We start from the raw sequence: 26,712 nt of genomic DNA on the forward strand, positions 1-26,712 counted from the left end.
ACTGTTTCGGTCTGGGTTGTGGCATTTGCATGGTTCAGACAAGAATCGATATGCTTTTAGTGTTACGACCTTATATGATTCATTTGATAAGTCCAAATTATTAGTTCTATATTATCCATGATATCTAAACTTAACATTATGAATTTTATTTCTGTTTACGAAGCAATTACGGGAGATTTTTAGTATTTTGGTCGAAATTGAACAAGTTCTACATCGATTCTTGCACTTTACGGTAAGTAAAACGCAAATAATACTTTCACATAACTATTTATTGTATCAACCCATCAAAATCTATTTGGGGCTTATACCTGGGAAGGGAACACCCACATTCCTTCATTATACAAGAAGCTGCGTAAAATCCTATTTCTATACAGTCTCTTAAAGCTTTGGACTTCACCATTCCTGCTAAGAAACCCCCCATAAAAGCATCTCCTGCTCCTGTTGTATCTTTGACTTCCTCAATTTGCATCACTGGGGGAACAATTTCAATTTTCTCCCCATTTAAGTTATAACAGATCAAAACTCTAGGCCCATCAGTAACAACTAAAGTCTTCCCTTGTAAATCCTCAGCCAAGTCATCTAAATTAGCACAAGTGAATAACTTTGCTAAAGCCAAAAATTCAGCCCTGTTTCCGAAAATTAAATTGGCAGCCTTTACTAAACATTTTATTTGCTGTGGCACTACTTCAAAAATATATTCCCCACATAAGTTAAACACTAAAGTTTTTGAGCTTTTTTGACAAAGCTCTCCTAATTTACAGGCAGTCTCAATACGATTAGTAAGAAAATATGCCTCAATTAGTATTATATCACTGCTGTTAAAAAGGAGCATAAAATCTGAGTTTGCCAGTAATATTGCTAAGGGGAGAACTTCAGCAGCCCCAATGTGGGCCACTAAGAACCTATCAAAGCCGCTCACGAGCGCTATTATTTTGCCGGTAGGCAGGTCTTCTTGGGTTATATAACTAAAAGCAACTGGGTGGCAATAGTATGCTTTATTGCTAGTGAGGGGTTTTACCTGGCTTGGACTCCTGCAACCTTGAGTGCTTCTCGCAAAATATTAGCCTCCACGTCATTGCCTACGGATCCAAACATAGTGGCCTGGCATTCTTGCTTCAAGACCCATTGGAGCACCCGTAAAGAGTTCTGTGAACAACCCCCAGGCGATATGTATTGCTCATAACTAAATAAATTCAAATTAAATATATTTAGTAAACATGTTCCTGGGGGTCTAATACTACCCCCGAATATCCTCAGTTAAAGATGTCATTTCTGTTTTGGTAATCTCCTTTTGGCCATCTAGTTTGAGATTATATTTCCCTAATAAGTACAATACGTGTTGCTTGGAAGTCACAGTAATATCCAGTAGGGGGTTCCCAAAAGCTATCAAGGTTTTCCTCATGCTCATGTTACTTTTAGGATATTTTGAGTGATAACTTGGGCCATGTGCAAGCGCACTGGATTTTGTTGAACAGCCAATATTCTTATCTTGAACAAAAAAAGATATAAAAATATTACATCTCGTATGTTATTGCGTCGTATTTTATTCGTTGGTGAGCAAAGTATTCGATATATTTGAAGCAGCTAGAACGAAGCGTGAAAGTCCAATTTGGTGTGTAAATATAGAAACGAATTAAGTGATTCATTTACTATATTTGTATATGGTGCAACATTGATCGCTCTTGTGCATAAGTTTATCTAATTGATTGGTGACTTCCTGTTCCCAATCATAAGGTAATATACCTATAAGTACCAGAAATAACATAATTATTACTACTGCTCTAAGGCAGAGGCCAATTAACAGGATATTTTCTGAAAATGTAATGTCTAACCTACTTACATAAAGGTTCATTGTTTTTCTAACACTGACTCATACGCTGCTTATAATATCATTGTTGTCTTATCATAAAATGAAAAATAAATAATGTAATTGATTTTTTTGTGCCGCACAGTTTAATCAAGCACTTATTCATACAGACTGCTCTAGCACAAATTAAACGGTTTCAATCTATTATAAATTAGCAAGTATATATATGTACAGCACTGTTATCCATTTGCTTTGAGTGATTGTTTCATATTTTATAGAGGGTCTGTCTAGGCACGTCTTTTGTAAATTTCAGTAATATACTAATATCTCCTTAGCTTATACATTTTTATCTCCTCATAAATGTGTTTTTGGAAAGCAGCCAAAGTCAAGAGTCTATGTTACCAGAGTATTTAAAAAAGAAGCTCTGTCCTCAGGATACACAGTTACAACTGCATCCACCTATTCATCCACCAAATATTCCTGACTTGAGTCTTGCTTATATCTTCTCACAACATTGCTTCTTTCTTTGGCAACCTCTTTGCATTTCTCATGACAGTATCTTTTTTCAGGTTTTGATGTAAATCTCTTCCTATTAGAGTTGTGCGCTTAGATTTAAGCTTGACATGCAGGTCATGATAAAGTACTTTACAATTTTGGTGTATAATATATTATTGCAATATTCTTGACTTTTTACCTAACTTGACACTTTATAATGATGATCTAAAGCTTCTGAGTAGTTTGATTTTATTTTTGTCCCAACCATAGCTCAGACATCAGTCCAAACATGGCTGTAAATGGTTCAGTCCCCCTATTTCAAATACCCCCAGAGCCTTTACCTGTACCAGTAACCAATACCCTTTCTCCACTGCCTTCAAGCCCAGAGGAGCAGTCTTTTGTGATCATCAGCAAATTCTCTGATGACTTCTCAGGTAAGCTAACCTTGGCCAGTCATAATTGATGCAACACTGTAAGGTTTTGTTCAGAGGCCAGTATCTTGGTGGAATCCCGCCAGGAGATTGAAGAAGCCATCAGGCAAACTGAAGAGTCTGAAGAGCAGATGCAGAAGAATCAGTCGAAATACCCACAGCCATCATTGATGAAAGTTAACGTAAAAAGCCCTCATATTGAAGAACCTGATAAGCAAATACCTAACGGGATAAGTTATTGTGCTGCTACCAATGAGTTTTCAAAGAAAGAGGATAATTTATCACTTGGTGAAAGTGTTCAAAATTTACCACTTGATCACGTAAGTTCTTGGCTCACAATTAGGAAAGAGAAAATAAAGGTTTTTCAGGAGGACAAGGGAATGATCAGCATTATTAGCTTTTCCCCAAGTGATTTCCAATCAGAAGAAATCCAAGCAAAGGTTTTTCAGCTCATTGAAGAAAATACCAATTTGCGAGGTAAGTCTTAAAACCACCAGTCACAGCCTCTTCAACCACTCCTTGCAGACACAGTGATCCAAAACAACAAGAACATGAAAGCCCAGTATGAAAAAGTCCTCACCTGGCAAAGTGATGCTGAAAAGGTGCAGGAAGCCCACAAGCAAAAGTTCCTGGAAGCGAAGAAGATGATTGCAACAGTAATTTGACCCCTTCATTAATTGCAATTTGAAATTAGTATTTTATTTGCAGCTCAAAGAAGAAGTGACGACCTTAAAGCAGGAAAACAAGAAGTTAGAAGCCTCACTTCAAAGCAAGCTTTGTCAGACCACAGAAAACAATCTTAAGGAATTTGAACTGGACATTGCAAATCGCAAGATTAAAGATCTGGAAGAGGCCATGCAGAAACTCACAGTGTTTTCTGGCGAGAAACAAGAGACTTTAATAGCTAAGGAGGCACTGGAGCAGTTGCAGGAGAGCAACAGGGTGGCATTGGTGAAGTTAGAGGAAGAGCAAAGGCTTCGCGTTAAAAGCCAGGAAGCTCTGATGGATTTACAAATAGAATTGGGCCAAATCAAGGCTAGGAATGAAACCACGGATCCTTCTCAATTGAGGGGAATGGAGGAGAAGTTGCAGCGCTACGAAGAAGAGTTAGAAAAGGCCTATAAGAAGATTGCTCTGTTGGAAAAGGGTGATGAAGTGGAAAAACATGAGTTGGGGGTAAGTGTCGTTTTAGAGTTTCTTAAGGATTGCCACTTACCTTAAATCACTCAAATCGATTACACATTTTTTAATTGCTATCTCTAGATAGCCAAAGAGAAACTTTTGGTCTCCGAAATGGCTAACGATCGTGCCGACCGAGAAATTCAGTCACTACGCGCACAGCTGGCAAGGACCATGCAAGCCACTGACATAATATCCAAGATGCGTAATGATGCGGAACAAGCGGTGATGGAACGGGAATACATGACCTCCAAACTGGATACGACTAGATTTAAATTGAACGAAGCAGTGACACGAATCGCTCAGCTAGAGCAACAACTGGTGGAAATAAGCAACGAGAACGACGTCCTGGGCATGCGTGAACGCGAAGAACAAGCCAAAGTGGAAGCGTGGATGGCCAAGCAGAAAATTACAATGCTTGAGAAACAGTTGCAGGAGAATAAATTATCGGTAGCGCCGCCTCTGGAATTTGCAGAGCCGACTTATGTGCGACAACAGTTGATGCAGGCTCAAATTGCGCTGACGCAATGTGAACAATTGCGGGCTGCAGCAGAGGCCAAGGCCACCGCTCTCAGTAGTGAGAATGCGCAGTTGAGAATGCAGTTAGAAAACAGAGAAAGTGAAGATGATTCATTCGCTCTCAAGGCTCAGGTGAGTAGTCAGGCAAAAGGTACTAGGGAGCGTTAGAATGAATCACTTTGCGCAGCTGGACGTGTACAAAACAGACTTTGAGGCAGAGCGGGCGGCCAAAGAAGACGTGAAACGTGAGAAAAACAAAATTGCTGAGAACTTCCAGCAACTGCACAGACGCAATCAACAGATGCAAGAGGAAATTGAAATACTGAGACGCGGCAAACGTCCCTCCTATTCTCCTAACACTGAGCACTCAAGCTCTTTTTCTGGAGCGGGAGTGAGTATTTGTAAACTAGTATTAGATATGGCTAGGAATATATGTTCGTCCTTTATATAGTCGCCAATACCTCTGCGATACACGTGTCCCATTTGCAACGTGCAATTTCGCTCGTTGAAGCTGGTCCAAGACCATTTAGAGACATGTATTTGTCATGAGCCCTGGTAGGGAATTATGCGCTTTACTCACGTTTGAAGGTGTGTTTGAGTGGAGTTTTGTTAGCGTCGCTTGTTCTTTTTTTTGCGTGTGTCTGTGGGAATTCTGAGCTTAAACACAGGATAACATGTATTTTTAATGTTTTTAGAGGCGCCAATCCAAATTCACATGTCCCAAGTGCCAATTCGGGTTCAGTGACCTTAGAGCTGCCGAGGAACACGCGTGGCGTTGCCTTGACATAGACGACAGCCTACCATAAACGTTCTCATATAGTATTTATTATTCAAATTCCTCTTTAAAACCTTAAAACTAATTTGTGATGCTTATTGTTTCTTTTGTGGAGTGATCACGTGTTATAATATAATTTATAGCGTCTGATTTAGGAACTTTCGTTTAATGTTTAAATATAGGTATAGCCTTAGTTGTAAAATCGACTGAGTTCAAGTTGTAATATCACAATTAAAATATAATATAGAATACATTTTATTAATATGTCTTCAATTTTTTTATGCTGACAGTAAAGTTTTTTCCCTGTATTTACGACTTACCATCAGAAGGTGGTCATATTTCTCAATGTAGTATGTATTGGGGATGAGATAACAATAACCACACGATATTGCCAAAGCGTGTACTTAATCGAACGATTACAAACGAGGAAAATCTGCTTTCCATCTGACTGATTTTTACACAGGAGTTCGTTTGTTTCTAGATCCGCCAGTCGAAACATTCACATGCAGAAACATCCTTTAAAAATGAGGTAACATCTAGTAATTTTACCCTCACTACAATGTCAAAAACTTCTCCAAATTTTTAATTTATTAGATACCCTTTTAGAAACTTAAAGCCTCATTAACATCCCATTTTCGTAAAAATTTAAAGACTTCACTTTATAACTAAAGTTTCCATTTTCATTTTAATTGCCATTAATTAAACAGTGGACATCATGGGCAATTTTTATTACATATAGTTTTGTCGACAAAACAAACTTTTTTCTGGTGGTTGATGAGGTGCAATCAGAAGATTTATGTGTCTGAGGGTTTGCACTTAATTTTTTTACCCGACCTTAAAGACAAGAAAATCCTTCAAAATCGACATGACTATCCCGACGAAAACGAAATATTTGTCTATATATAAGTCAATTAAAACATGATTTAAAGAGATAAAAATAAGTCTGACTTGGAGGAATTTTTTTTATGTGTATTCCTATCTCAGTTTACATTATGGAATTTGCTATTATCCAGACAAGGACGGATAGAGTTTTAGGTCTAATTAAGTTCTAGTTTAAAACATTCAATTTAAAACAATTGACAACAATTTATTTTTTTATTTAATAATATACGTGAAATGTTTTAGAAGCTTTGTAATTTGTAAAGTTTTTTCGTGTATCTACGATTTATCTTCAAAATATGTAATTTTTTTCAGTGTAGCGTGCATAAGTATTCTTTGAGCAGCCACAGTACATGTTGTTAAATTTTTACTTACCTTCTCGGTCTTACTGAATCTGTAATTGAATGGTATTAGAAACTCGTAGAAAATTATCCAGGTATATTGTCAATAAATAAAAATAAAATGTATATTACTAATTCTACGATTTACACTTAAAACAAATCAGTTGTTAATGTAGTGTATATGTCCACTGTTGCCAGTGCTCTTTACACAACGTTGTCAAATCTCTTTTCACTCTCTTAGACTCATTATGTGTTTTTCAATGGCGAGTAATGTCGAAACTTTTGTAAGATTATTTAATCGCATTTCTAATTAGTAATTCCTTAAATACGTCGCTGGCAAAATTCGTCGAAAATATCCATTATTTGTGGAGCCACCAATCGGCAACAGGGAGAGACGTCATTTTTACGCGTCAAAAGACAGATGTTCGTTTGTCATCGTCCATTTTTTGTTTTTTGTCATTTGCATGTAAACGCCAACGAAGGCACTCATTTCCCTCTATTTTAGCCTCATAACGTTCAAAAAAACTACCTCAAATCTCAGGTTAAAGAATTGACCACTCAACTACTCTTTTACTGCCTATCTCAAAACCTTTCCGTCGATTGAACATAAGGCCATTAACCCCTGTTAAAGTTACTTCACAAGTGGCGGTAAAAACTCACATTTTCACCCCTTGGAGTATGGAATTTGAGTTTAAGTATTTCAAATACTCCAAGGATGCCACCAATTTCCTCTTAACGATGGATCACGACAGCGGCTACGTGGAGGGGGCTGAGAACACCCCATCAAGTATGGAATATGAGCCCTCAAAGCAGGTAACAGTAGGGCTCTACAGAAAAGACTTTCCAATCAATGAAGACGCACTACTGGAGAAGCCCGTGGCATCTTTGAATTGGAGTGCTGATTTGCCTTATGAGATCCCAGTGGAAGATCATGAGGAGACTCGGAAATTGTTTTTCTCTCCGGATGTGGTTGAGAGCTCAGTGCCAAGTCAAGGGAGCAGTGTACATTACAGTGGACTTGAAAGTGATAGCTGCTCAGAAAGGGAAATTCCAGTGCAAAAACCTATAGTGTTTCATGATAAGTGTATGATAATTGAAAGCACAGACAATGATGTGCTGACACTCACTGGGTCAGAAAGTGACAAGTCTTTAGAGGAGACTTTTGTGTCCCAGATCGTTGCAAACAGAAACATTTGTACCTACAATGAATGCTCGTTACAAAGGGCTTCTTGCAGCAGTACAAACAAAAGTTCTCACGCCATTCTTGAATGTCAGAATTTAGCCCCTCCAACCTGTGAAAACCAAATGCCTTCACTAGAAGTTAGTAAAACCATTTCATCTTCTCAACCCAATAAACGCCTGACTTTAGTCTTCTGGAAATCAGACCAAGAAAACTACTCAGTCAAGCGCAAGTACCCCAGCATGACCCCAGAAAAGCAGCCCTCCAACCCCGTTGACTTTAATATCAGTCCTGACATTTTCAATGATGAAGACATCCCTTTAAATAACAGCAAAACCTACTTCGACAATCAAGATAATTTCCAAAAGCCCCCCTGCATACAGACTAAAATCAAAGAGAAACCTGCAGAAAAACTTGATCAGAGACTGCTCAAGAGAATTAACAAGGGCATGAGTGGAGTGTTGCCGCCTCCAAGTGTCACAGTTTTGCGCATGACTCTGGGAGACATGATGCATAAGCTGGAGGAGAATAAGAGCTTTTGGTTTTGGAAGACTGATCCAGAGAAAAAGGACCGAAGGGAAGAGGGTTTGAATTCCAGTGGAGATAGTGGAGGAGGTATTGGAAAGTCAGTCCTGCTCAGTGTAAGCTTGGAGGAGGTACGTGAGTCTCAGTGGCCTGAGGTTTTAGATTTGCGATGTCATGGACTGCAGTAAGTATATATATTTAATTTGCTATTAAAATGTGTTTCAATTATTTTCAAAATATTATACAGTTTTAATAATTCATTTTATGGATTATATCTTACAATTTGCTCACACTAAAGAAACTGCAAAGCTGGATTTATAGTATTAATGTGAGACATATCTTTAATGTCATTAAGACAGTCTTTGTTTTTACAACCCCACTTATTGAAACCACTGTTTTTAGTATCTCTTAATGACTTGGCTTTGCAAATTGTTTCTTTCATTTCAGTTCTTTTAAGTGTCTTGCTAACATAATAAATATTAGTAGTTTACAAATTTTTACTCAAGAACTCATTAAACTCCAATTACACTACTCATTTCAGGGCGATTATCTAGGTATGACATTCTTAATTATTCTTTACCATTTCAGTTACAACTGTAGCAAAATTTCTGAAGAAATCATGGACCTTTGTGATAAATACCAGAAGCGATTCGTGGGTGCAGAAACCCAATCCACATGCACAATTTTCGAGGTCCAACCCGCGGGCAGTCCCTCGAAACGTAAAACCTCAAAACCCCGCTGGGGAGGAGGCAAATCCCCCGGTCGCAGATTGAGCCATTTGGCTCGACGACGCATCACCTTCTCGAGCGCCAATCTCCAAGCCAGCGGCTCCTCTCTAGCAGGCTCCAGAGCTCGGCAAATATTGGTAGACGCCAAGAAAATTGATCTAATGAATCGCCGTAAAAGCCCTAGGAAAAGTCCAAGAAAGACACCTAATAAAAGCCCGAAAGTCAAAACCAGAACTCCATCGAGTTCTGCGAAGAAAAAACTGGCTTTGAGGTTCCGGAAATTGACCGGAGAGATCGAAAAGTCGGAGCCGAGAAGGGCTTTCTTTAAAAGCCCAGAGAAGAGTGTGGGGAGCAAGAGGGCGCTCTTTAAGAGCCCCGCTCGTGATAGTTCTAGTCTTTTTTATAGTTCAGGTTAGTTGGAGATTGAAGTAAATTATGTTTCACGTTTTTGTAATTACGCTATAGCAGGTAGGACTTCGGACGAGAAGCCACAGTTGCGTAGAGCATTGTTTGCATCTCCCTCTAAAGGGAGAAAGTCTCCCGTGAAGTTGCGATTCGGTTTTGAAAAGAAGCGCAAACGCAGCGAGTCTGATGAAATGGGGCACCCGTCTAAGTTCGCCAGGAGTATGTCCATGGATGTGAAACCGGCGTCTGCGAGCATCAGCAAACCTATGCCACGTACTCAAAGTGAACTCAACATCTCCCTCAACAAACAAAATGAACTCAGTGAACAGCACAAAAAGGTATAAACACTTTCCTTTGCTGTAATAAAGGTTTAATAAAATATATTATGTATTTATATATTGTATTATTATATTTACAATATGTAAAGCATAATTTAAAAAATTATTATTTAAAAATACTTCGTAATTTTAGAAACTCCTTTGGGCAGTCAGCGGAGCGCTACAGAGTCAGAACATCACAAACTCCCATCCGCAGTGGAAAGTGTTTGCTTCGGTGTTGGCCCGCGTAACTCGCCGGTTTTTTATTAGCCAAATGATAGCCAGTGGGGGAGCAAAGTGTGAGGGAGGCACTTCAGAGCGCATGCACCGCATTGCGCGCTACCACGTGATTAGTGTGATTAAAGGCAAGACACCGGATGAGATTGTTCATGAGTACTTGCGAAATAAAGCGAAGGTTCAGCGTCCCCAGGGCTATGTGCCCCCTGCGGAGATGAGGGCACCTTCGGGGGACAAAGAAAACGTGTTTCAAGCGCGCGGAAATACATTGGAAAGCTGGGAGAAGCGCCGGGCGGAGCAACAGCCCTCCAAACAGCCCCTGCTTGAGAATAAAATTGAACGCATTCGGAAGGTTATTAATTTCGGGGATGATAGTTGAGAAGCTATCAATGAATATATTGTTGTATATAGCAGGAACGATAAGTGTTTTTAAATTGTTTCTATGGTGTTTTTTCGCCCTTTAAGTGTCTATCGCGGATCATGTGATTTAGATGTCCTAGGACGATTAATAGTGAACTGACTATGGTTTCTTCATGGAATTCTTCTGGGATTTAGACTTTTTACTGTTGATTCTGCGTGTAATTGAGGTTAATAAACCGCGTATAAATTAGTGTATTTGTTGAATAAAAGCTGCTTAATGTTTTATATTGCAGTTATTTTATTAAACCTTGGGTCTGCTAATATAACTATTAACCATACCACTTAAAAGTATATACGTATTTAAAATACACTTATTCTACTACTACCTAGCTACCTGATTTAATAGATAATGTGCTCAAAAAGTATCGGGGGCAACAGATACATCATGAAAATTTAAAACCTATGAAATGGAGGTGGTTCCATTCAAGTATAGTAAATATTTACAATAAAATCGTGCATGGGTCACACACTCACGTCTCTAACTTTTTTAGTAGTAAATTAAGATTGTTATACTATGACCACTCAATGTAGCTTAGATGAATGTCAGAAACAGCATTAATGCCAAAAAAAAAATAGATCGACATAAACTGAAATTTGGCAATGGCGCTAATGAATTGATCGGCAGTTGGATTTAACTTAAATAAATTTTGTAAAATTCCACTAAATATTTGTATTTATCCGCGAAACATATTTTTTTAAAGAATCTGAATGATATACTACGAAAATTTACTAAATTTGAAAATAGTTTATTGTCAAAATTTGTCAAATCTAACAAAAACATTTACTCTGTGCAACAAGGTTTTAATTTAAATGGAAAATTGAAAATAATAAATTTTTCATAGACAGAAGAGTAAAGTCAAATTCGGCGCTAAATTCTTCTTTTAAAAAATTTGAGGTTATAGTTTTGTATACTAAAATTATGGCTAACACCAAGGAAAAAATTAAAAAGAAGCTTCAAAACGACCTCAAACTTAGCGGCTTTAACATTCGGCGGTAACTTCGAACCTTTTTTTAAACCTCAGTTCACCAATCTACACATTTACATTGTGTTTACAGCGAATTTTGCTCCCAGCTGGTGGATAAGTTTCTGGAGGCCCATGTAGACTTAGCCTCAAACGAGATTTTCAACGAAACTGTGAGGAACATTTGCTCAACACTCGAAACTCAATGCCAAGCAGGCCACAGCATCGAGCAGGAACATATAAATCGAACCTTGGAGGTGTGCCTGCACTCTGGTTATGATCGCAATGAAACTATATGCAATGTCATCAATGCCTTTGATTTTCCCAAGTTATATTATAACCAAGACCGGAAGATCTATCTACCAGACCCACAAAAGAGTATCCTTTTAGCAGAGCCTGAAGTCAAGTCAAAGATGTTCTTAGAAAGGTACTCAAAAGTTTTGCAAAGAATCAAACGAGTTGTTGCCCATACCCTACTGAAAGAAGAGCAGCATCACTTGAGTTTACAGACTGTTGATTATTTGCTCACTTTGTCTGAAGTGACATTGGAAAGAACCCTTGTGTTGGGGGCTTTACTACAAGTTACTGATGGTAAGTATGTGCTTGAAGACCCTACTGGAATTGTGCAACTGGATTTAGCACATGCCAAGTACCATCCTGGTTTTTTTGTGGAGAACTGTATAGTGCTGGTAAATGGGTATTATGAGGACAAAGTTTTGCATGTTTCTACCATGATTATGCCCACTGGAGAGGATTACATTGATTCCAGGTAAGTAAAAAAATTCAAGGTAATACTTTCCTTATTGACAACAATTAGATTAACTTTCGGGAACCTGAATTATTTTGGAGGGCCATCTTTGCTCTCCTTGAAAGACTCCAAAAGACTGAAAAAGCACCTTCAAGAAAACCCTGGAGGAATGTTTGTTTTTCTGTCAGATGTTTGGCTAGATCATCCACAGACATTCAGCAAGTTGGAGAAGCTCTTTGAACAAATGGAACAATTCTCTCCCCCAGTTGCTTTTGTCTTCATGGGCAATTTCATGTCTAAATCCCATGGTATGGAGATTCTCAATGATCTCAAAAAGCACTTTAAAAGACTTGCAGAGTTGATTGAGAAGTATGACATATTGGCCGAGCAGAGCAAATTCATTTTTGTACCAGGACTCGCAGACCCTTGTACCCCCCATATTGTTCCTAGGTGGGTGAGAAAACTATAAGAGATTTTTACTATAAACATGAGTGTTAATTGAAGGTTTGAATTACCAAAATGTGTGACTGAAGATATAGAACGTACAGTGCCAAACGCGATCTTCGCGACAAATCCTTGCAGGATTCAATATTGCACCAAAGAAATAGTAGTCTTTAGGGCAGATATTGTTGCGAAGCTTCTGCAAGGTTCTCTACATAAACCCCGCCAAGAAGACATTCCAAAATGCGTAGTATACCTCTAACTTTTTCTCTGCAAAACCATGCAAGAAATGTATTTTCCAGGTTACAAAAACTATAATAGGACAGGGCCATTTAACACCACTGAGTCTCAACGCCCTTAACGTGCATTGGGATTTCGATTATTGCATGTCCCTCTATCCTTTGCCCGATTTAGTGGTGATTGGAGACAAATCAGAGGCGTACAAAGACCACTACAAAAACTGTGTTGTCACGAACCCTGTATGCGGTCATTTATATTCAATGGGACGTTTTAACTTTAGAATGGGGTTTATTTTTAGGGCCAATTTTGCGCCGGGGATTTCAGCTTTAAGATGTACTTTCCGGCCAATGAAGTTGAGGATGCGGTACAGGATTGCGCTGTTGATGTTATAGGATAGAATTTTAAATAAAATATATATATATGTTTTTCAGTGAAAATTCATGTTTTATTGAGTAATTGAAGTGCTGAAGTACTTTGATTAATTGTTTTTTAGGTAGTACCAAAAATATTAATTTCAATAGAGATCGAGAATATAGAGCGTAAAAATCGACAAACTGGGGTCAAATTACGTTATCGTCACAGTTTCAATGAACATAAATATCTATGTTTGCGGCTTGTTAAGAATTAAGCACAGTTCATCAAAGCTCTTTATGCCTCGTTGCGTAAATTCAAGACTATTTTAGCTAATTCCGATAAAGTCCCAAAACGAAATAACTTATTTCTATTTAAATATTAAATTCAAGTTTTATATTAAATGACTAGGCATCTTCCAGCAGCTTTTATTTAACGAATAAAAAACTCAAAGTTTTTTAATTGCTATTAAACTTAGAATCAATCTTAACTTTAATACTTCGTAAGTTCCAGTAATGATTGAGTTCGCGGGCAGATATATTGTAATAGTTCATTACGATGGCTCAAATCTCCAATTCGAAAAAGTCGAATGCTGGGTTCTCCAGAACGAAAAGCGTTAATACATACATGCAAAAATTGGTAATTGAATTTTATTAAATTATTTGCCGAGATTAAATCGCACCATCAATTGACCTAATAGTGCTGTTGCCAAATTTCAATTCTTGTCATAATTGTCATGGATGTTATGTGTTTACAATTGTTATAATTAATTTTACAAGTGTCAAATAGAAAAAAGAGAGGAACACTATCAATTGCAGGCGCCAATTTATTCAACTTTACCCAATTTTTAAAATATTTTGAAAATGATCAAACACCAAAAAACGTAAAGATAAAGAGCTCATCACACGTTCCACACGTTCCTTATTACGCACTAAATAATCAATTCCAACAAGTAATAAAAACAGCAAAAAATGGAACCAGCAGACAATACCAATCAGGTAAAGAAACACCCCCAAAACGACCCTAAGAAGATCGCGCTGAGCTTTAAAATTTCTTTCACAGGAAGACCTGCATACTCTCACATCAGAAGGCATTCACATCTGGGGTACCACTCAGGAGGTCCTTGAGGACCAAGCATTGAAAGAACTTGAGATTTTGGTAGAGGAAAAAAACAAAGCTTTAACAACTCCTATAGAGAATGAAATAGCAATACAGTGTGTTCCCTCAACTTCATTCACTGCTATTGAAGAAGATTCTGAAGATAATAGTGGAGTTGACAATAGTGAAAGTGATTATATCCCTAGTGAAGAAGAAGTGAAAAAGCCTAAGCGCAAGAGACCAAAAATTAAAAAAAAAGTGTCTCTTCGAAATATCACTGATGATGCACTTGAAACTAACTATAAGGCCCGTCTTAACAATTATTATAAATGGCTTGAACAGGAACTGCAAACCTTGGAGGAGCAAGATATAAATAAAAAAGATTTCAAAAAACTTAAAGGGGGTCTTAAGGTGCCTTTAGGAACATGGGAGAGGCTGTATGAATACCAAAAGGAGGGGGTTTATTGGCTGTGGGAGCTGCATCAGAGAACAAATGGAGGGCTTCTTGGAGATGAAATGGGGCTGGGAAAAACTGTTCAGATATTAGTGTTCCTTCTTGGCCTTCAATATAGTGGAATAATATCAAAGTTTGGACATTATAGAGGAGTGGGGGCTTCAATAATTGTGTGCCCAGCGACAGTAGTGCAACAATGGGTACAGCACTTCCATGAGTGGGCTCCAGAGTTTCGGGTGGCAGTGTTGCATCAATCAGGAAGTCACCAAGGACCAAAGACTAAATTGATCAAATCCATCAATGAAAACAGAGGCATTTTAGTAACAACATATGCAGGTATTTTGAAATACAAAGGAAATATTTGTGAACATAATTGGCACTATTTAGTGCTCGATGAAGGGCATAAAATCCGCAATCCTTCAGCTAAAGTTACAATTGCTGTAAAAGAAATTCGAACTCCTCATCGGATAATGCTTACTGGGAGTCCCATGCAAAACAACCTCACTGAATTGTGGAGTTTATTTGATTTTACAAATCCAGGGATGTTAGGGAATTTAGCTACATTTACGGAGCACTTCTCTCAGCCAATTTTGCAAGGGGGTTTTACCAATGCAAGCCCCATGCAAGAGGCAACAGCTCTCTCTGTTGCTTCAACACTAAAAAATGTGATTTCTCCTTTTTTGTTAAGAAGAATGAAGAGTGAAGTGAAGGAAGACATTCAGCTGCCCAATAAAAGCGAGCAGGTGCTTTTTTGTTCACTTACAGAGCAGCAGAGACTGCTCTATAAGGATTATTTGATCAGTGAGGAAGTGAACAACATTTTGGGCAAAGGAATTAGGAGTTTCCGCAGTGATAACTTCATGAAAGCAAATATATTGATGGCTATTACGTCTTTAAGAAAAATTTGCAATCATCCAGATTTATTTAAAGGTGAAGATTCAGTTGAACACTCTTCTTATGGTTACTATAAGAAGTCTGGGAAGATGATAGTGGTTTCAGCTTTATTGAAGATTTGGAAGAAGCAGGGACATCGAGCCCTGCTGTTCTCACAAGGGAGATTTATGATGAAAATTTTTGAGGAATTTCTCAATTCTCATGGGTATAAATATCTGAAAATGGATGGGAGCACTAGCGTGAGGTCCCGGCAAGGTTTAATTGAAAAGTTCAATCAAGACTCCAGTTTTGATCTATTTTTGCTCACGACGCGAGTGGGGGGTCTTGGGGTGAACCTCACAGGGGCTAATCGTGTGATTATTTATGATCCCGACTGGAATCCCGCTACAGACTCGCAGGCCAGGGAAAGAGCCTGGAGAATCGGGCAGAGAAAATCTGTAACTGTTTATCGGCTACTTTGTGCTGGAACTGTGGAGGAAAAAATCTATCAAAGGCAAGTGTGGAAGCAGCTGCTAAGCAATAAAGTCCTTATAGACCCCACTACCAATAAATTCTTCAAATCTTCAGATTTATTCGACTTATTTTCCATGCCTGATTCTCCAGAAGCACATCCGGAAACCACAAACATCTTTCGCGAATCACGAGTAAAACTTCAAGAGAAAATTAAAGAGAAAAGCAAATCTACTGAGGTCGAATTTAGTGAGGACAAGATTAAAGCGATGAAAGAGCTCGCGCAGAAAATTTCAAAGAGCATTGCAGCAGCTCAACCGCAAAAGGATCCTTATAGGGAAGAACTAGAGGAAGAGCGCATGACAAAACTGAAAGAAAGACAAAAACTTAAAACTCTTAGTCCACAGCAACTCATCGAATATAACAAACTCAAAATAGCCCATTGTGAGGATGATTCAAGCAATAAGCTGGATGGCCAAGAGACCAGAGCAAGCTTTGCTGAAGCTTTAGAGCGTGGATCTAATACTGCCGTTTTATACCGCAAAATGATATCAAAGGATATTAAACCTAAAGACATTAAAATCCTAAAACGAAAGCTTCAGTCTCTGCCAGAAACTAAAAAACCTACTAAAATTGCAAAGACCTCTCCTCAGGTGGATACTTCCGGATTAGTTGACGGGGAGGAAGTGGAGGGTTTGATTAAAAGAGAAGTTAAGAAGCCTTCTTCAATGAAAAGTGGTAACACTCAAGACAACTATATACTAAAGCATTTGTTTTCAAAAAAAGGAGTCTCAGGAGCATTAGAGCACGAATCGGTTTTGGGTAGTGGAAAAAAACCGCATAGCTTGAGAGATCGCAGTTACGCTGATGAGAAGGCAATGAAGGCGCTAGAAGCCTTGAAGAAATCGAGACTGAAAGCCTGGAAGTGGTGAGTTAAGTGTTCTTTGTATTTTTGTGATATGATTTTTTTGTATATAATTATGGGATTTGTTAATAAATAATAATAGAGATTTGAAAGAAGTTCTACAAATCTTGAATAGTTGTTTCAGCATTTGCACTCCTGTTACAAAACGTTCCACATTGTACTGGGCACAAAATTGCAGTCATGGGTATCGTACTTCTAGGCCTCGGTTATCTAAGGGATATATCGGCGACTAAAACATTTTCTAATGCCAAATGATTCACGTACTATTCAATTTAAAATAAAAAGTAAAAGTAAAAATAGTGTTGGGAGACAAGAGATATTAATGAAAACATTCCTTACTTTCGTGGAGGATGGGTTTTTGGTGGGATGGTTTCCTTCATGTCTAAGTGTTTTTTTCTATCTAAGTTAATGTAGTAGTGCGATGAACAAAAGTTTTTGTCTCAAGTGGTGAGGTAGAATATTTCATTCAGCATATTGTCACGAATATATACAACGACGCTAAGTACTGTTTATTTTACCATTTTTTTCATTTTGACCTAAATTTAATTGAAAAAAAGGTAAAAGTGCCTAAAGCATAATGTCTGACACGCAAGACAGCGATTCAACCTCATTCATCACAGTGATTTTCGTCATTATGAACGAAAATTACATTAATAAACCAAAAGTTCTTATTAACGCATGTTAATATTAATCAACGGTATAAAAATACAAAAAATATATTCCATACTATCCTAGATTTTCGGTTTAGAACTCCCACGTGTCCATCCACTTAAGCCCGTACATTGTGGAATTGGCCTCACTAGCCGAAGGCCCGCTCATACCATAAGCCAAGGGGGCGAATAAGTAGAAACTATAAAGAATCACGGACAAAACTATCCCCACTATCGTGTGGTACACAGTATTGGCCACCCTGTTGTCACTGAAGAACTTGAGAATCTCTTCCAGGAGGTAATCCACGAAGATGCCTAGAAAACTCCTCCTCTTGGAATAGGAAAAGTAACATACGAAAAACAAACCAGTCAACATTGAGCTGAATAGCAAAGCGGGGAAGTAGTGGTGGAAATAGAGAACACGCCCCATGGCCCAGAAGGGAACGTAGTGTAGCATCCACCCCACGAAGAGCCAAGCGCAGGCCTTCAGCTTTTGCCTGTGAGGATCTATGGAAATTTTTACCATAAGAAACAACATTCAATATGATAAATAACCTGATAGGGATGGGATATAGCCTCGCTGCAACTTCACGCAGTTCACCAAAAACACTCCTAAAAAGAGTAATATAACCACCAGGTTGCACCACCATATTATCGGATTCCCTAGCAGGTAGATGCGGTATTGGGAGCCTGAAAAAAATTGCCCCTAAACCCTTACTAAGTTAAATCAAATGTGTAAGGAGATAATAGACTTCACCCTGTAATTAATGGGCCACTGCCACGGCCTTGAAGTCACTTCTCCTTCTTTGGGCTTCAGTCCCGCATTGCCTTGAAACATTACCGCGTGCGACTCCAGGAATCGCTCCAAGAAATTCGGGGCATAGACCTCAAAATTCACGCTGGGGACTGTATTATTTGACAAAATATAAAGTGCCCTATTGTGTTTTATTACAACCTACGCTTATCAAATATGTTCTCCTCGACGTTCCAAAGAGCGCTGCTGTCTCGAATATTAGGGTTGCATGACACCTCCTGCTGCTCATACGCCCATTTGGGTAGCTGTTTCCCGCTGGTGGTCAGTACGCATGATTGGAGGTAGTGCACGAACTTAAGCTGACTGGTGACGGCCGTCACTTCAGTGCCCTCTTTGGCTCCCTTAACTAAAATCCGCCAGACGTCGTTGGCGTCTCCAGTCCCATTTTCGCCGTATCCGGTCACCTGATAGTGCTTTTTGGTCACGGGGGCTTGCTCTTTATGCGAATGCAAGTTCCTGCGTGTTGCGACATGTTCTAACCGAATCAAATCACCGCTACGCAACACCTCAACCCCATCTACGTTGTCACTGTTGTACTTTTTAAACAACCACTTATTGTTGTCGTCCTTGTGGGTATACGTTGTGATCTGTGATTAGTTAGTAACTGAGGGTAATTCTGGGCTTTTGGGTAATAAATATGGTGATAACCTGTTGCTGTCTTGCTCCTATACCTTCAGGATATAAGTGGAAGTGTGAGTGTAAGTACCCACCACCAGTTCGGTGGTTTTTTAAAGTTACTACAGCACCATATGCAACTTGATGGGGCATGCTGGCGTTGTAAAGACTGTTGCCTATTAGTTGGGATTGAAACGCTGAGCTATAGAATCCATCTCCGTTTCCACTATACGATAAAATAAAAAAGACAAAATATTATTTGTTTTGATAAACAGAGGGAATGGGCGCACCTTCTATTGAGCACCTTCAAATGAACGTAAAAAAAAATGGTGTAAAGACATAGAGGGAGTAGGATCAGACATAGTGCTCTGGCGAATAGATGCTTCACTGTGTCGCTCTAAAACAGTAATACTTCTCAAAAAATGAAAAATATCGCTTTAAATATTAATATTGCTAACGAGACTACTAAGCGTGACGTCAATTACAAATCGTTTACATGGCTACAAATTTCAATGTCAGTTATCATTCAACTGACTTAAAATGAAACGTCACTGTCGAATAAGGAATTAAAAGTCTTGATAGCGGTCATAAATATGGGGGCAAATCACGTAAAAAAATTCCATAAAATGCCACTTAGTCGATTTTTCGATAGGAAAAATGCCAAGTAAAAGCCTGCTTTTTACCCACCAGAATGTTCGTTATACGCCCTTTAAGGCAAATTAAGCCGCTGTCACCTTGGAAACTGACCGCCGCCAAATGTGAGGTTACAAAAACTCTTTTGAATACCCCAAATTACCAATTTTTCAAACACTTTCTTCCCAAATGTACCGCTGCGGCCGTTCAACTAACAACTCCCAAAGAGAAATTTGCCAGCAGACTTGTAAATAACTCTCCAAAGAGCATTCAACCCTATTTAAAACTTATGCGGCTTGATAGACCTATAGGCTCTTGGCTCCTTTTCTGGCCTTGTGGCTGGGGTATTGCCTCGGCCGCAACTGCAGGTTGTTTCCCTGATCTTTATCTCCTCAGTCTCTTTGGAGCAGGGGCTGTGATAATGAGAGGGGCTGGATGCACCATAAATGACATGTGGGACAGAGACATTGATGCCAAAGTTGCAAGAACTAAGGACCGACCATTAGTTAGTGGAGCTGTATCCATGAAGCAGGCTTTAATGTTTTTGGGGGTTCAATTAAGCATGGGTTTAGCCATTTTAATGCAGATGAACTGGTATAGTCTAGTATTAGGAGCTAGTTCTCTAGGATTGGTAATTTCCTATCCTCTTATGAAACGCTTTACTTACTGGCCCCAGTTAATGCTTGGATTTACTTTCAATTGGGGAGCTCTATTAGGGTTTAGTGCAGTGCAAGGATGTGTGGACATATGTATATGCTTGCCATTATATTGTGCAGGAGTTTGTTGGACTATAATATATGACACAATTTATGCCCTTCAGGATCGAGAAGATGACTTAAAGATTGGCATTAAATCAACTGCGATTAAGTTCAAGGAAGACACTAAAGTTTGGTTAACTGGGTTTTCTATGATTATGAGTAGTTCTTTAATTTATTCAGGAATAATGAATAGTCAAACTTGGCCCTATTATGCAGGGATCACCCTTGTTGCTGCACACCTTGCTCATCAAATTGTGTCATTAAACATTAATAATCCTGCTGATTGTTCAAAGAAATTTATTTCAAACACCTGGGTTGGGTTTATATTGTTTTGTAGTATAGTTTTAGGAAATTATTTAAAACCAGTGAAAGTAGAGAAAACAAAAAAATTGATTTAGATGCAAGTTGTTGAATAAATTTTGTTGAAAACACTTACCACAGGTCTAGTCATATCTCCCAAAATATTCCATAAATCCATCACTGTTATCAGCCCCACTAGCAGCACTACAAAAAGTCCTACAAACTTTACAGAGGTACAACAGGCAAGCATTATTCCAGTAAAAATCAACCATCCCCACCATTTCCTGGAAAACTCCTTTGAGCTGTTAGAGGACACCTTTATAGCTCCCAAAATGGAACCCATCATAAAGCACAACAGCACAGGGTCAAGAAGTATGTATTGAGTCAGTGTTATCAGACCTACATCTAAAATTAAAATAGCAAATTTGGAAAAAATCACATATTTGGTTTATGTACCAAAGAGGATGAATAATGATGAAAAAAAGGCAGCTGTGGGGCTGTTAGTCATTTGATCCACTATAGCAAAGGTGACAGGAACTATTGAAGCCCCTAAAGAGGCACAAAAAACTCTCATTCCAATATAGCTTGTGTTCTCATATTTATCTCCAGGTTTGTCAAAAGCAAAAGTGCCATCATAGCCAGTTAAGTATCCTGAGAGGCCTATGAGCATCTACCAAAGATTTTATTTATATTTTAAAATAATAATCAGTTATATACCTTTCCTAATGGCGGGTGTACATCAAAGAAAAAGGTCCGGTTAATGTACCAGCTACCCATTTTTCCAAAATGTGTTTCGTCCCAACTTAAATATATTAGGTAAATTCTAAAGTTTTAATATGTTTTCTTAGATTCTTACCACACATGATCAGGTTCTTGGATCTTGTAAAAGCGAGTAAAGGCTGCTAAGACACAAATTAGCCAGAATAATGCATTTCTTAAGCTGTAAGTGTAAAGCAAATAGGTCAGCCCTTAGGAGAAAGTTTTGGAGTTTACCTCTTGTTGTTTGTTGGGTTTACAGACATAGTTTCGTGCTTTAATTCATGGGGTTTATGAAATATGTTAGATATTAAACTTTTTGTTTCAAAAATCGAGAAATTTGGTTTAGTTTGATTTGGGAGAAATATTTATCGGAAAAGTGCTACGTAAACAGTAGTGACCTTGGCAGTATCAACATCCACATGGGTGGTACGAATGTAAATTTGGCGACGTAGCACTTAAGGTGCATTCAAAAAATTCCAGAGCTGTTTTTGTATTAAATAGAGCTCAAAAAAACATAAAATTGTAAATCTGGCAAATACTATTCTAAACTAGCGAATTTTAAGTTAATTTTAAATCGGGCGGTTCTTATATATTTTTTAATGAAAACAGTTTACAAAATTCTTTGACATTTTTAACGAATTTTTCGAATAGTTTCGAATAGAATTGGAGACCAGGTGTACGAGTTTATAAATAAAATTGGAAATAAGAATTATATTAAATTAATAAGTAAAATATTTATCGACACAGAACATCCAGTAGCACTACCTACGGCATTGTCACACCTATTTTCCGTTATTTTCTTTTGAATTTTATTCAGTTGTCTTACATGACAGTGACAGTATAAGTAACGTTCGTGACGTTTTTCGTGGAAATTTAGGATAAAAAATGCGCCCAAAAAAAGCTTTTTTCCCGAGAAAACCGCGGAAAAGCCCCTTTAATTTCACTGTGCCTCGTTAGAACTGTTCATCCGGGACCGAACTGGCACCCCAAGTGTATCCTTAGGTTAGTCATAGTCTATTTATAGACATCCACCTTCTAGTCACGTAGGCCGCTATTTTAATTCTTTTGAAACCTCCTTTAATTATTTAAAACAGCCCCAATCACAGCTACCAGTCTCTTAAACATCCTCCATAGACAGACCCATTTAACAATACCTTGAAGAACGAAAAAAAAAAACCGAAAATATCATTTAAATCCCATCAGCTGTTGGTATGGTGGCTCCCTCTCAATATATAGATAAGCGCGAAGTTAGTTATCGAAATATACAGGGGAACGTACTACATAAACCGCAGCGGTATTAGAAAATGAGCTCAGAAGCGAACGCGCTACCACAAGCGGATTGTTTCGTGTGCGGCTCAAGTGGTCATTTATTTAGGTGCGCTCGTTGCAAAAGCATCCATTACTGCTCAAAGGACCATCAGAAGAAGGACTGGAAGAGGCATAAGACGTTCTGTAAACCCTCAGAAAGTGTCCCTTCAACTAGTGTAGAACAAAAGTACGGGAGCTCATATTGCAGCCTCTTTGCTGCAAGTTCCTTGCCTGTGGAGGGAAGCTCAGAAAGTGAAATTTTGAGCACTGCCGGACAACTATTGATGTTCAACGGAGCCCTGAATAACAACATTGATACTGAGAAAACCTCCACAGAACGCAGCCTAAAGTGTGCCAAGTCAGTTATGCCAATTGCAGGGGAAAACATTATAAAACCCCGCAAGGGCATTAAATACTTCCCTGAAGTGGCCTTAGCAGTGGGAGCTCCACCATTTCAACACAACCTAGATGATGACCTTGAAGATATGTGCAGGAACATTATCCAAGATTTGAGTGATTATGGTTTATGTGTTCTGGACAATTTCCTGGGATTTGATGAAGGCAATCGGGTACTTGCTGAAGTGCTCAATATCAAGAATGCAGGAGCTTTGAGAGATGGCCAGTTGGTCTCCACCAAAGGCAAAGCAAAGGAAGACTTGAGGACTATAAGGAGTGATAAGATTTGTTGGGTGCATGGGAAGGAGCCTGAGTGTGATCATATTGGACAGTTGATTGGGCGAGTGGACACTTTAATTATGAGGGCCAATAGGATGGTGAATAATGGAAAACTGGGGCAGTACAATATCAATGGGAGGACAAAGGTGAGTTCTCAAAACCTGTTATCTTTTCCTTAGGATGTCTTCTGTTTACATTTTTATAGCAATACCAATAAAGAAGTACTTATTAGTTGGGTTGATGACTTACTGAGGAATTTTATGATCTAAAAATTCTACAGTAATACCAAGTTATTGGTTTGTGATTGATTCAGTAAAATTGAGGTACCATTGGTTGCTTTGTTTATACACAGTATCTTCAATAATCCTTCTTCAGTTCAGCTCTAGTTTCAGAAAAGTTTTTTACCTTATACTTTAATGGACAGTAATAAGGACAATAAGGACTTAAAAAAACAAAATTTATGATTCTACATTTTGCAAACTAGGTTCTAACTGGTTTATCTTTGATTTGTTTGGCAATATAAAGCAGATGTTTTAGAAAGTGATATGTGAGTAGCAGGTATTAAATGTTCTGTAGGTAAATACCAGGCTATTCATTATTTTCCTATATTTCCTTAAGCCATTTGTGCACCTCAGCAAGGTCTTCAGATTAATTTCTTCATGAGAGTGTTTGATTAAGACTATTTTAACCATGACCTCACCCATAACATCATTCGGATTAATCAGTGCCTCTTCAGTATCATAAAGTTCACATTTTTATCCAAAGCACCGCGTCACTTCCTTTGGCAGGAACACCCTTCAAATTTCAACAAAATAGTATTAATTAGTTGAGGTTGTTTACTATAAGTATTTGATCTTGACATTCGATCATTGAAAAATAATCATTGCAATGGATAAATTTCAATGAACCAAAATTATGAATTTCCCTCATTTAATCATCAGAGGAGGCTCATTGACGATTTTTGATAAATGTGTTGTCACCACAAAAACATAAAATATCGAACATTTCGACAAACAACGTACAATAGGAAAGCGGGTCACTACTTCGCTTAGCCGTAATTCCTCAATTTCATTAGACCGAAGTCACACAAGCCAGCCAATGCCCGTATAAATTTTCGGCAAAGTTTGAAGTCCTACGTGACTCGTAGAACGCGCAGCGATCACGCTTTCCTTCTATGTCTGCGCAGCACCATGTGCACTTTCTTATGCGCACATTTTCTTACCGAATTTTCACCCACAGAATCCTCTACTGAATCGAGCAATTTACGATAAAAATTTTTTTTAATGAGTCGCCCTCGGTACGATATTCGCCTGTGTACGTGACTAGCCGCACACGTCGTTCCGTTGATGTGATAAACCAATGTAAGTACATTGGCGAAAGCGAGAGGGCCGATGGAAGAGAAGGCGGGGCGTAATTCGCAAATATTTGAACGTTGCACAGGGTGGACAATCCCAATGAAATGGAGGTTATCTACGATGGTAATTGTTTATGTACAACGCGCCAATACCAGGAATTTGTTTATTAGGCGGATTCGAATTTATTCGCGGAATGTGGTGATGTCCGCAAAAAAAAATGCAAATGTGGTGATATCAGAAACGAGGGACTCGAACCCGCAAAAAGGCCATTACTTTTGAGAAGTGACATTTGCCATTGTCAATATGTCACAAAAATCAAAGAATTAATTAAATATTAACAAAATAGAGAAGGTCCGTCTAAAAATCCTTTCGAGAAACTCGACGTTGTTTTATTTATTTATATTCTTGAAAATATTCGCATGACCTTGTGTCTAAAGCTGTTACGGCCCAACTAGCCATTAACCTCTAGACCGTGACATCACTGGCATGCTGTTACTAAATGAATTGGCAACCTCGCATTAAACCTGTAAATTTCTTAATTAAGACAAAAAGACAGCAATAATTTTAAAGTTTAATTGCAGCTGTTCTTCTTTCGGCGCATTGAATTGTTTAATCGATGTCTCTCAACCTGAAGGTAAACCGAGCGGTGTCAAAAATATCAAAATTTTCCACCAAGAAATGTCATATCAGAACCCACAAACGGCAACGCTTCTTTATAGGCATTAATTTGATCAAACCCTGGCTTCAAGGAACCATCCGGAGGAAAATTGGTATAAGTCAAGTTCTAATAACACCGGGTGATGTCACCAGCGTTAGGCCTCGATACGAAAAATGGCGACGCGATAATAAGAGGCCTCATAAATAATCGCTAAATATGTTTACATTTTTTGTTATTGTCTGTTGTAATTGTACTGAAAGGTAAATGAATACAAGTAGGTAAACACGAGAGCTTTATCGCTTGTGGCGCTACTGTCACGTATGCCAAATATTTCTAACTACTTGTGCATTGTTATCTTCGTCGCAATTACAATTGGGAAATTTTCGTTCAGTCTTGTTAAGCTTAGCGCTATCATATTTGTCCGAAAGATGCTGTAAAACCTCTTCTAGGGACTTTAATTAGAATTGATGCTTATTTCAGGCAATGGTGGCGTGTTATCCAGGATCTGGAGCACACTACGTGAAGCACGTAGACAACCCCAACCGAGATGGGCGATGCATAACCGCCATCTATTACCTCAACCTGAACTGGGACATCAACAGATGCGGAGGCTTGTTGCGGATATTTCCCGAGGGATGGCGTGAGGACAAGGTGGCGGACATTGAGCCGCTATTCGACCGGCTTTTGTTCTTTTGGTCTGACAGACGAAACCCACACGAGGTGCAGCCTGCATATGACACGCGATATGCCATCACGCTGTGGTACTTTGATGCAACGGAGAGAGAAGAGGCTGTGCGGCGCTACGAGAAAGAGCGTATGTACTTAGTATCTTAACCCGTGTGCCCAATATTGTCATTTCTCCTTTCTTACAGGCCTAGCAATGGAGAAATCTACCTCAGCGTCAACTTGACTGACATCTACTGGCAAGCGAGTGAAGCTTGTGTGACTGCATTTGGTACCTAAATCCGTGTGTAAAGTCAACGTGTGATACATATTTTTAACGACATGGTGGGCGGAACTTCGCGGTATTTTTTACACGAATTCAACGAATGCTACCGCTACTTTACCCCAATCTACCTGTGTATTATATTCGTGTTTGCGAAGCAAATTATTATTATTATTATTGAGATTGATCGTTGACTGCTACTGATAATGCGTGATCATTTTCTGCCGCTTCGTCATCTCTTTCTCATCCGTTATGCTTAAACAAACATCGTCATCTCGTAAATTTTAAGATGCGGTTGATAAATAATAAGAGCGTATTACTGTATAAAGTATTTTTAAGCGAAAAACGTCAATATTTTGGTAAAAAATAATCGATCGAAATACAAATGATCTACACATTTAATGGCGCTGTTTTATTTCATCTTGTAACCTTTGAAGAGC

General features: G+C 38.5%; 9 protein-coding genes across 18 annotated transcripts in view; 6 read left to right on the forward strand and 3 right to left on the reverse strand.

Annotated features, from left to right (window-relative positions):
* mRRF2 (mitochondrial ribosome recycling factor 2) overlaps positions 1–26,712 on the reverse strand; it is a 59,859-nt gene that overhangs the window by 10,044 nt on the left and 23,103 nt on the right. The gene's annotated exons all lie outside the window — the stretch shown is intronic.
* LOC136410696 (optineurin-like) lies at positions 92–5,418 on the forward strand. Of its 4 annotated transcripts, none has more exons than XM_066392977.1 (10): positions 1,518–1,734; positions 2,573–2,736; positions 2,791–3,053; positions 3,102–3,210; positions 3,259–3,389; positions 3,442–3,909; positions 3,997–4,563; positions 4,619–4,822; positions 4,883–5,019; positions 5,127–5,418. In XM_066392977.1, the coding sequence occupies exons 2-9, from the start codon at positions 2,592–2,594 to the stop codon at positions 4,988–4,990; spliced, it is 1,995 nt and encodes a 664-aa protein (XP_066249074.1). In that variant the 5' UTR covers positions 1,518–1,734; positions 2,573–2,591; the 3' UTR covers positions 4,991–5,019; positions 5,127–5,418. The 4 variants fall into 4 exon arrangements, with proteins under 4 accessions (XP_066249073.1, XP_066249074.1, XP_066249075.1 ...); XM_066392978.1 differs by having other exon boundaries at positions 4,883–4,986; positions 5,127–5,256; XM_066392976.1 differs by lacking the exons at positions 1,518–1,734; positions 4,883–5,019 and adding an exon at positions 92–232 and having other exon boundaries at positions 5,127–5,416.
* On the reverse strand, positions 256–6,590 carry LOC136410704 (adenosine kinase-like). 3 transcript variants are annotated; one of them, XM_066392990.1, is made up of 4 exons: positions 6,461–6,590; positions 1,242–1,488; positions 1,019–1,183; positions 256–965 (listed from the first exon to the last, which is right to left on the reverse strand). In XM_066392990.1, exons 2-4 carry the CDS (start codon positions 1,406–1,408, stop codon positions 269–271), a joined length of 1,029 nt encoding a protein of 342 aa, XP_066249087.1. In that variant the 5' UTR covers positions 1,409–1,488; positions 6,461–6,590; the 3' UTR covers positions 256–268. The 3 variants fall into 3 exon arrangements, with proteins under 3 accessions (XP_066249087.1, XP_066249090.1, XP_066249088.1); XM_066392993.1 differs by lacking the exon at positions 6,461–6,590 and adding an exon at positions 3,950–3,964; XM_066392991.1 differs by lacking the exon at positions 6,461–6,590 and adding an exon at positions 1,841–1,974.
* Positions 6,929–10,460, forward strand: mi (minus). 3 transcript variants are annotated; one of them, XM_066392967.1, is made up of 5 exons: positions 6,929–8,315; positions 8,720–9,160; positions 9,203–9,270; positions 9,325–9,602; positions 9,736–10,460. In XM_066392967.1, exons 1-5 carry the CDS (start codon positions 7,105–7,107, stop codon positions 10,195–10,197), a joined length of 2,460 nt encoding a protein of 819 aa, XP_066249064.1. In that variant the 5' UTR covers positions 6,929–7,104; the 3' UTR covers positions 10,198–10,460. The 3 variants fall into 3 exon arrangements, with proteins under 3 accessions (XP_066249064.1, XP_066249065.1, XP_066249063.1); XM_066392968.1 differs by having other exon boundaries at positions 9,328–9,602; XM_066392966.1 differs by having other exon boundaries at positions 8,720–9,270.
* On the forward strand, positions 11,114–13,039 carry DNApol-epsilon58 (DNA polymerase epsilon subunit 2). The gene is made up of 6 exons (XM_066393366.1): positions 11,114–11,231; positions 11,295–11,969; positions 12,018–12,398; positions 12,453–12,636; positions 12,692–12,868; positions 12,928–13,039. The coding sequence occupies exons 1-6, from the start codon at positions 11,158–11,160 to the stop codon at positions 13,024–13,026; spliced, it is 1,590 nt and encodes a 529-aa protein (XP_066249463.1). The 5' UTR covers positions 11,114–11,157; the 3' UTR covers positions 13,027–13,039.
* Positions 13,853–16,827, forward strand: LOC136410691 (DNA excision repair protein ERCC-6-like). The gene is made up of 2 exons (XM_066392965.1): positions 13,853–13,978; positions 14,043–16,827. Exons 1-2 carry the CDS (start codon positions 13,952–13,954, stop codon positions 16,806–16,808), a joined length of 2,793 nt encoding a protein of 930 aa, XP_066249062.1. The 5' UTR covers positions 13,853–13,951; the 3' UTR covers positions 16,809–16,827.
* Positions 17,503–22,274, reverse strand: twisted (Protein O-mannosyl-transferase 2). Of its 3 annotated transcripts, none has more exons than XM_066392972.1 (12): positions 22,157–22,274; positions 21,428–21,511; positions 21,289–21,373; positions 21,028–21,241; positions 20,708–20,976; positions 19,171–19,277; positions 18,914–19,106; positions 18,411–18,852; positions 18,209–18,357; positions 18,007–18,157; positions 17,818–17,958; positions 17,503–17,766 (listed from the first exon to the last, which is right to left on the reverse strand). In XM_066392972.1, the coding sequence occupies exons 3-12, from the start codon at positions 21,346–21,348 to the stop codon at positions 17,546–17,548; spliced, it is 1,947 nt and encodes a 648-aa protein (XP_066249069.1). In that variant the 5' UTR covers positions 21,349–21,373; positions 21,428–21,511; positions 22,157–22,274; the 3' UTR covers positions 17,503–17,545. The 3 variants fall into 3 exon arrangements, with proteins under 3 accessions (XP_066249069.1, XP_066249068.1, XP_066249070.1); XM_066392971.1 differs by lacking the exon at positions 22,157–22,274 and adding an exon at positions 21,565–21,712; XM_066392973.1 differs by lacking the exons at positions 21,428–21,511; positions 22,157–22,274 and having other exon boundaries at positions 21,028–21,231; positions 21,289–21,334.
* Positions 19,463–20,702, forward strand: Coq2 (ubiquinone biosynthesis protein COQ2, mitochondrial). Its single transcript, XM_066392989.1, has one exon. It carries the CDS (start codon positions 19,572–19,574, stop codon positions 20,667–20,669), a length of 1,098 nt encoding a protein of 365 aa, XP_066249086.1. The 5' UTR covers positions 19,463–19,571; the 3' UTR covers positions 20,670–20,702.
* On the forward strand, positions 22,635–26,674 carry Hph (HIF prolyl hydroxylase). The gene is made up of 3 exons (XM_066392986.1): positions 22,635–23,459; positions 25,807–26,140; positions 26,199–26,674. Exons 1-3 carry the CDS (start codon positions 22,635–22,637, stop codon positions 26,234–26,236), a joined length of 1,197 nt encoding a protein of 398 aa, XP_066249083.1. The 3' UTR covers positions 26,237–26,674.

This window comes from Euwallacea similis, chromosome 9 (genome assembly GCF_039881205.1).
Source record: "Euwallacea similis isolate ESF13 chromosome 9, ESF131.1, whole genome shotgun sequence".
In the NCBI taxonomy this organism is placed as follows: domain Eukaryota; kingdom Metazoa; phylum Arthropoda; class Insecta; order Coleoptera; family Curculionidae; genus Euwallacea; species Euwallacea similis.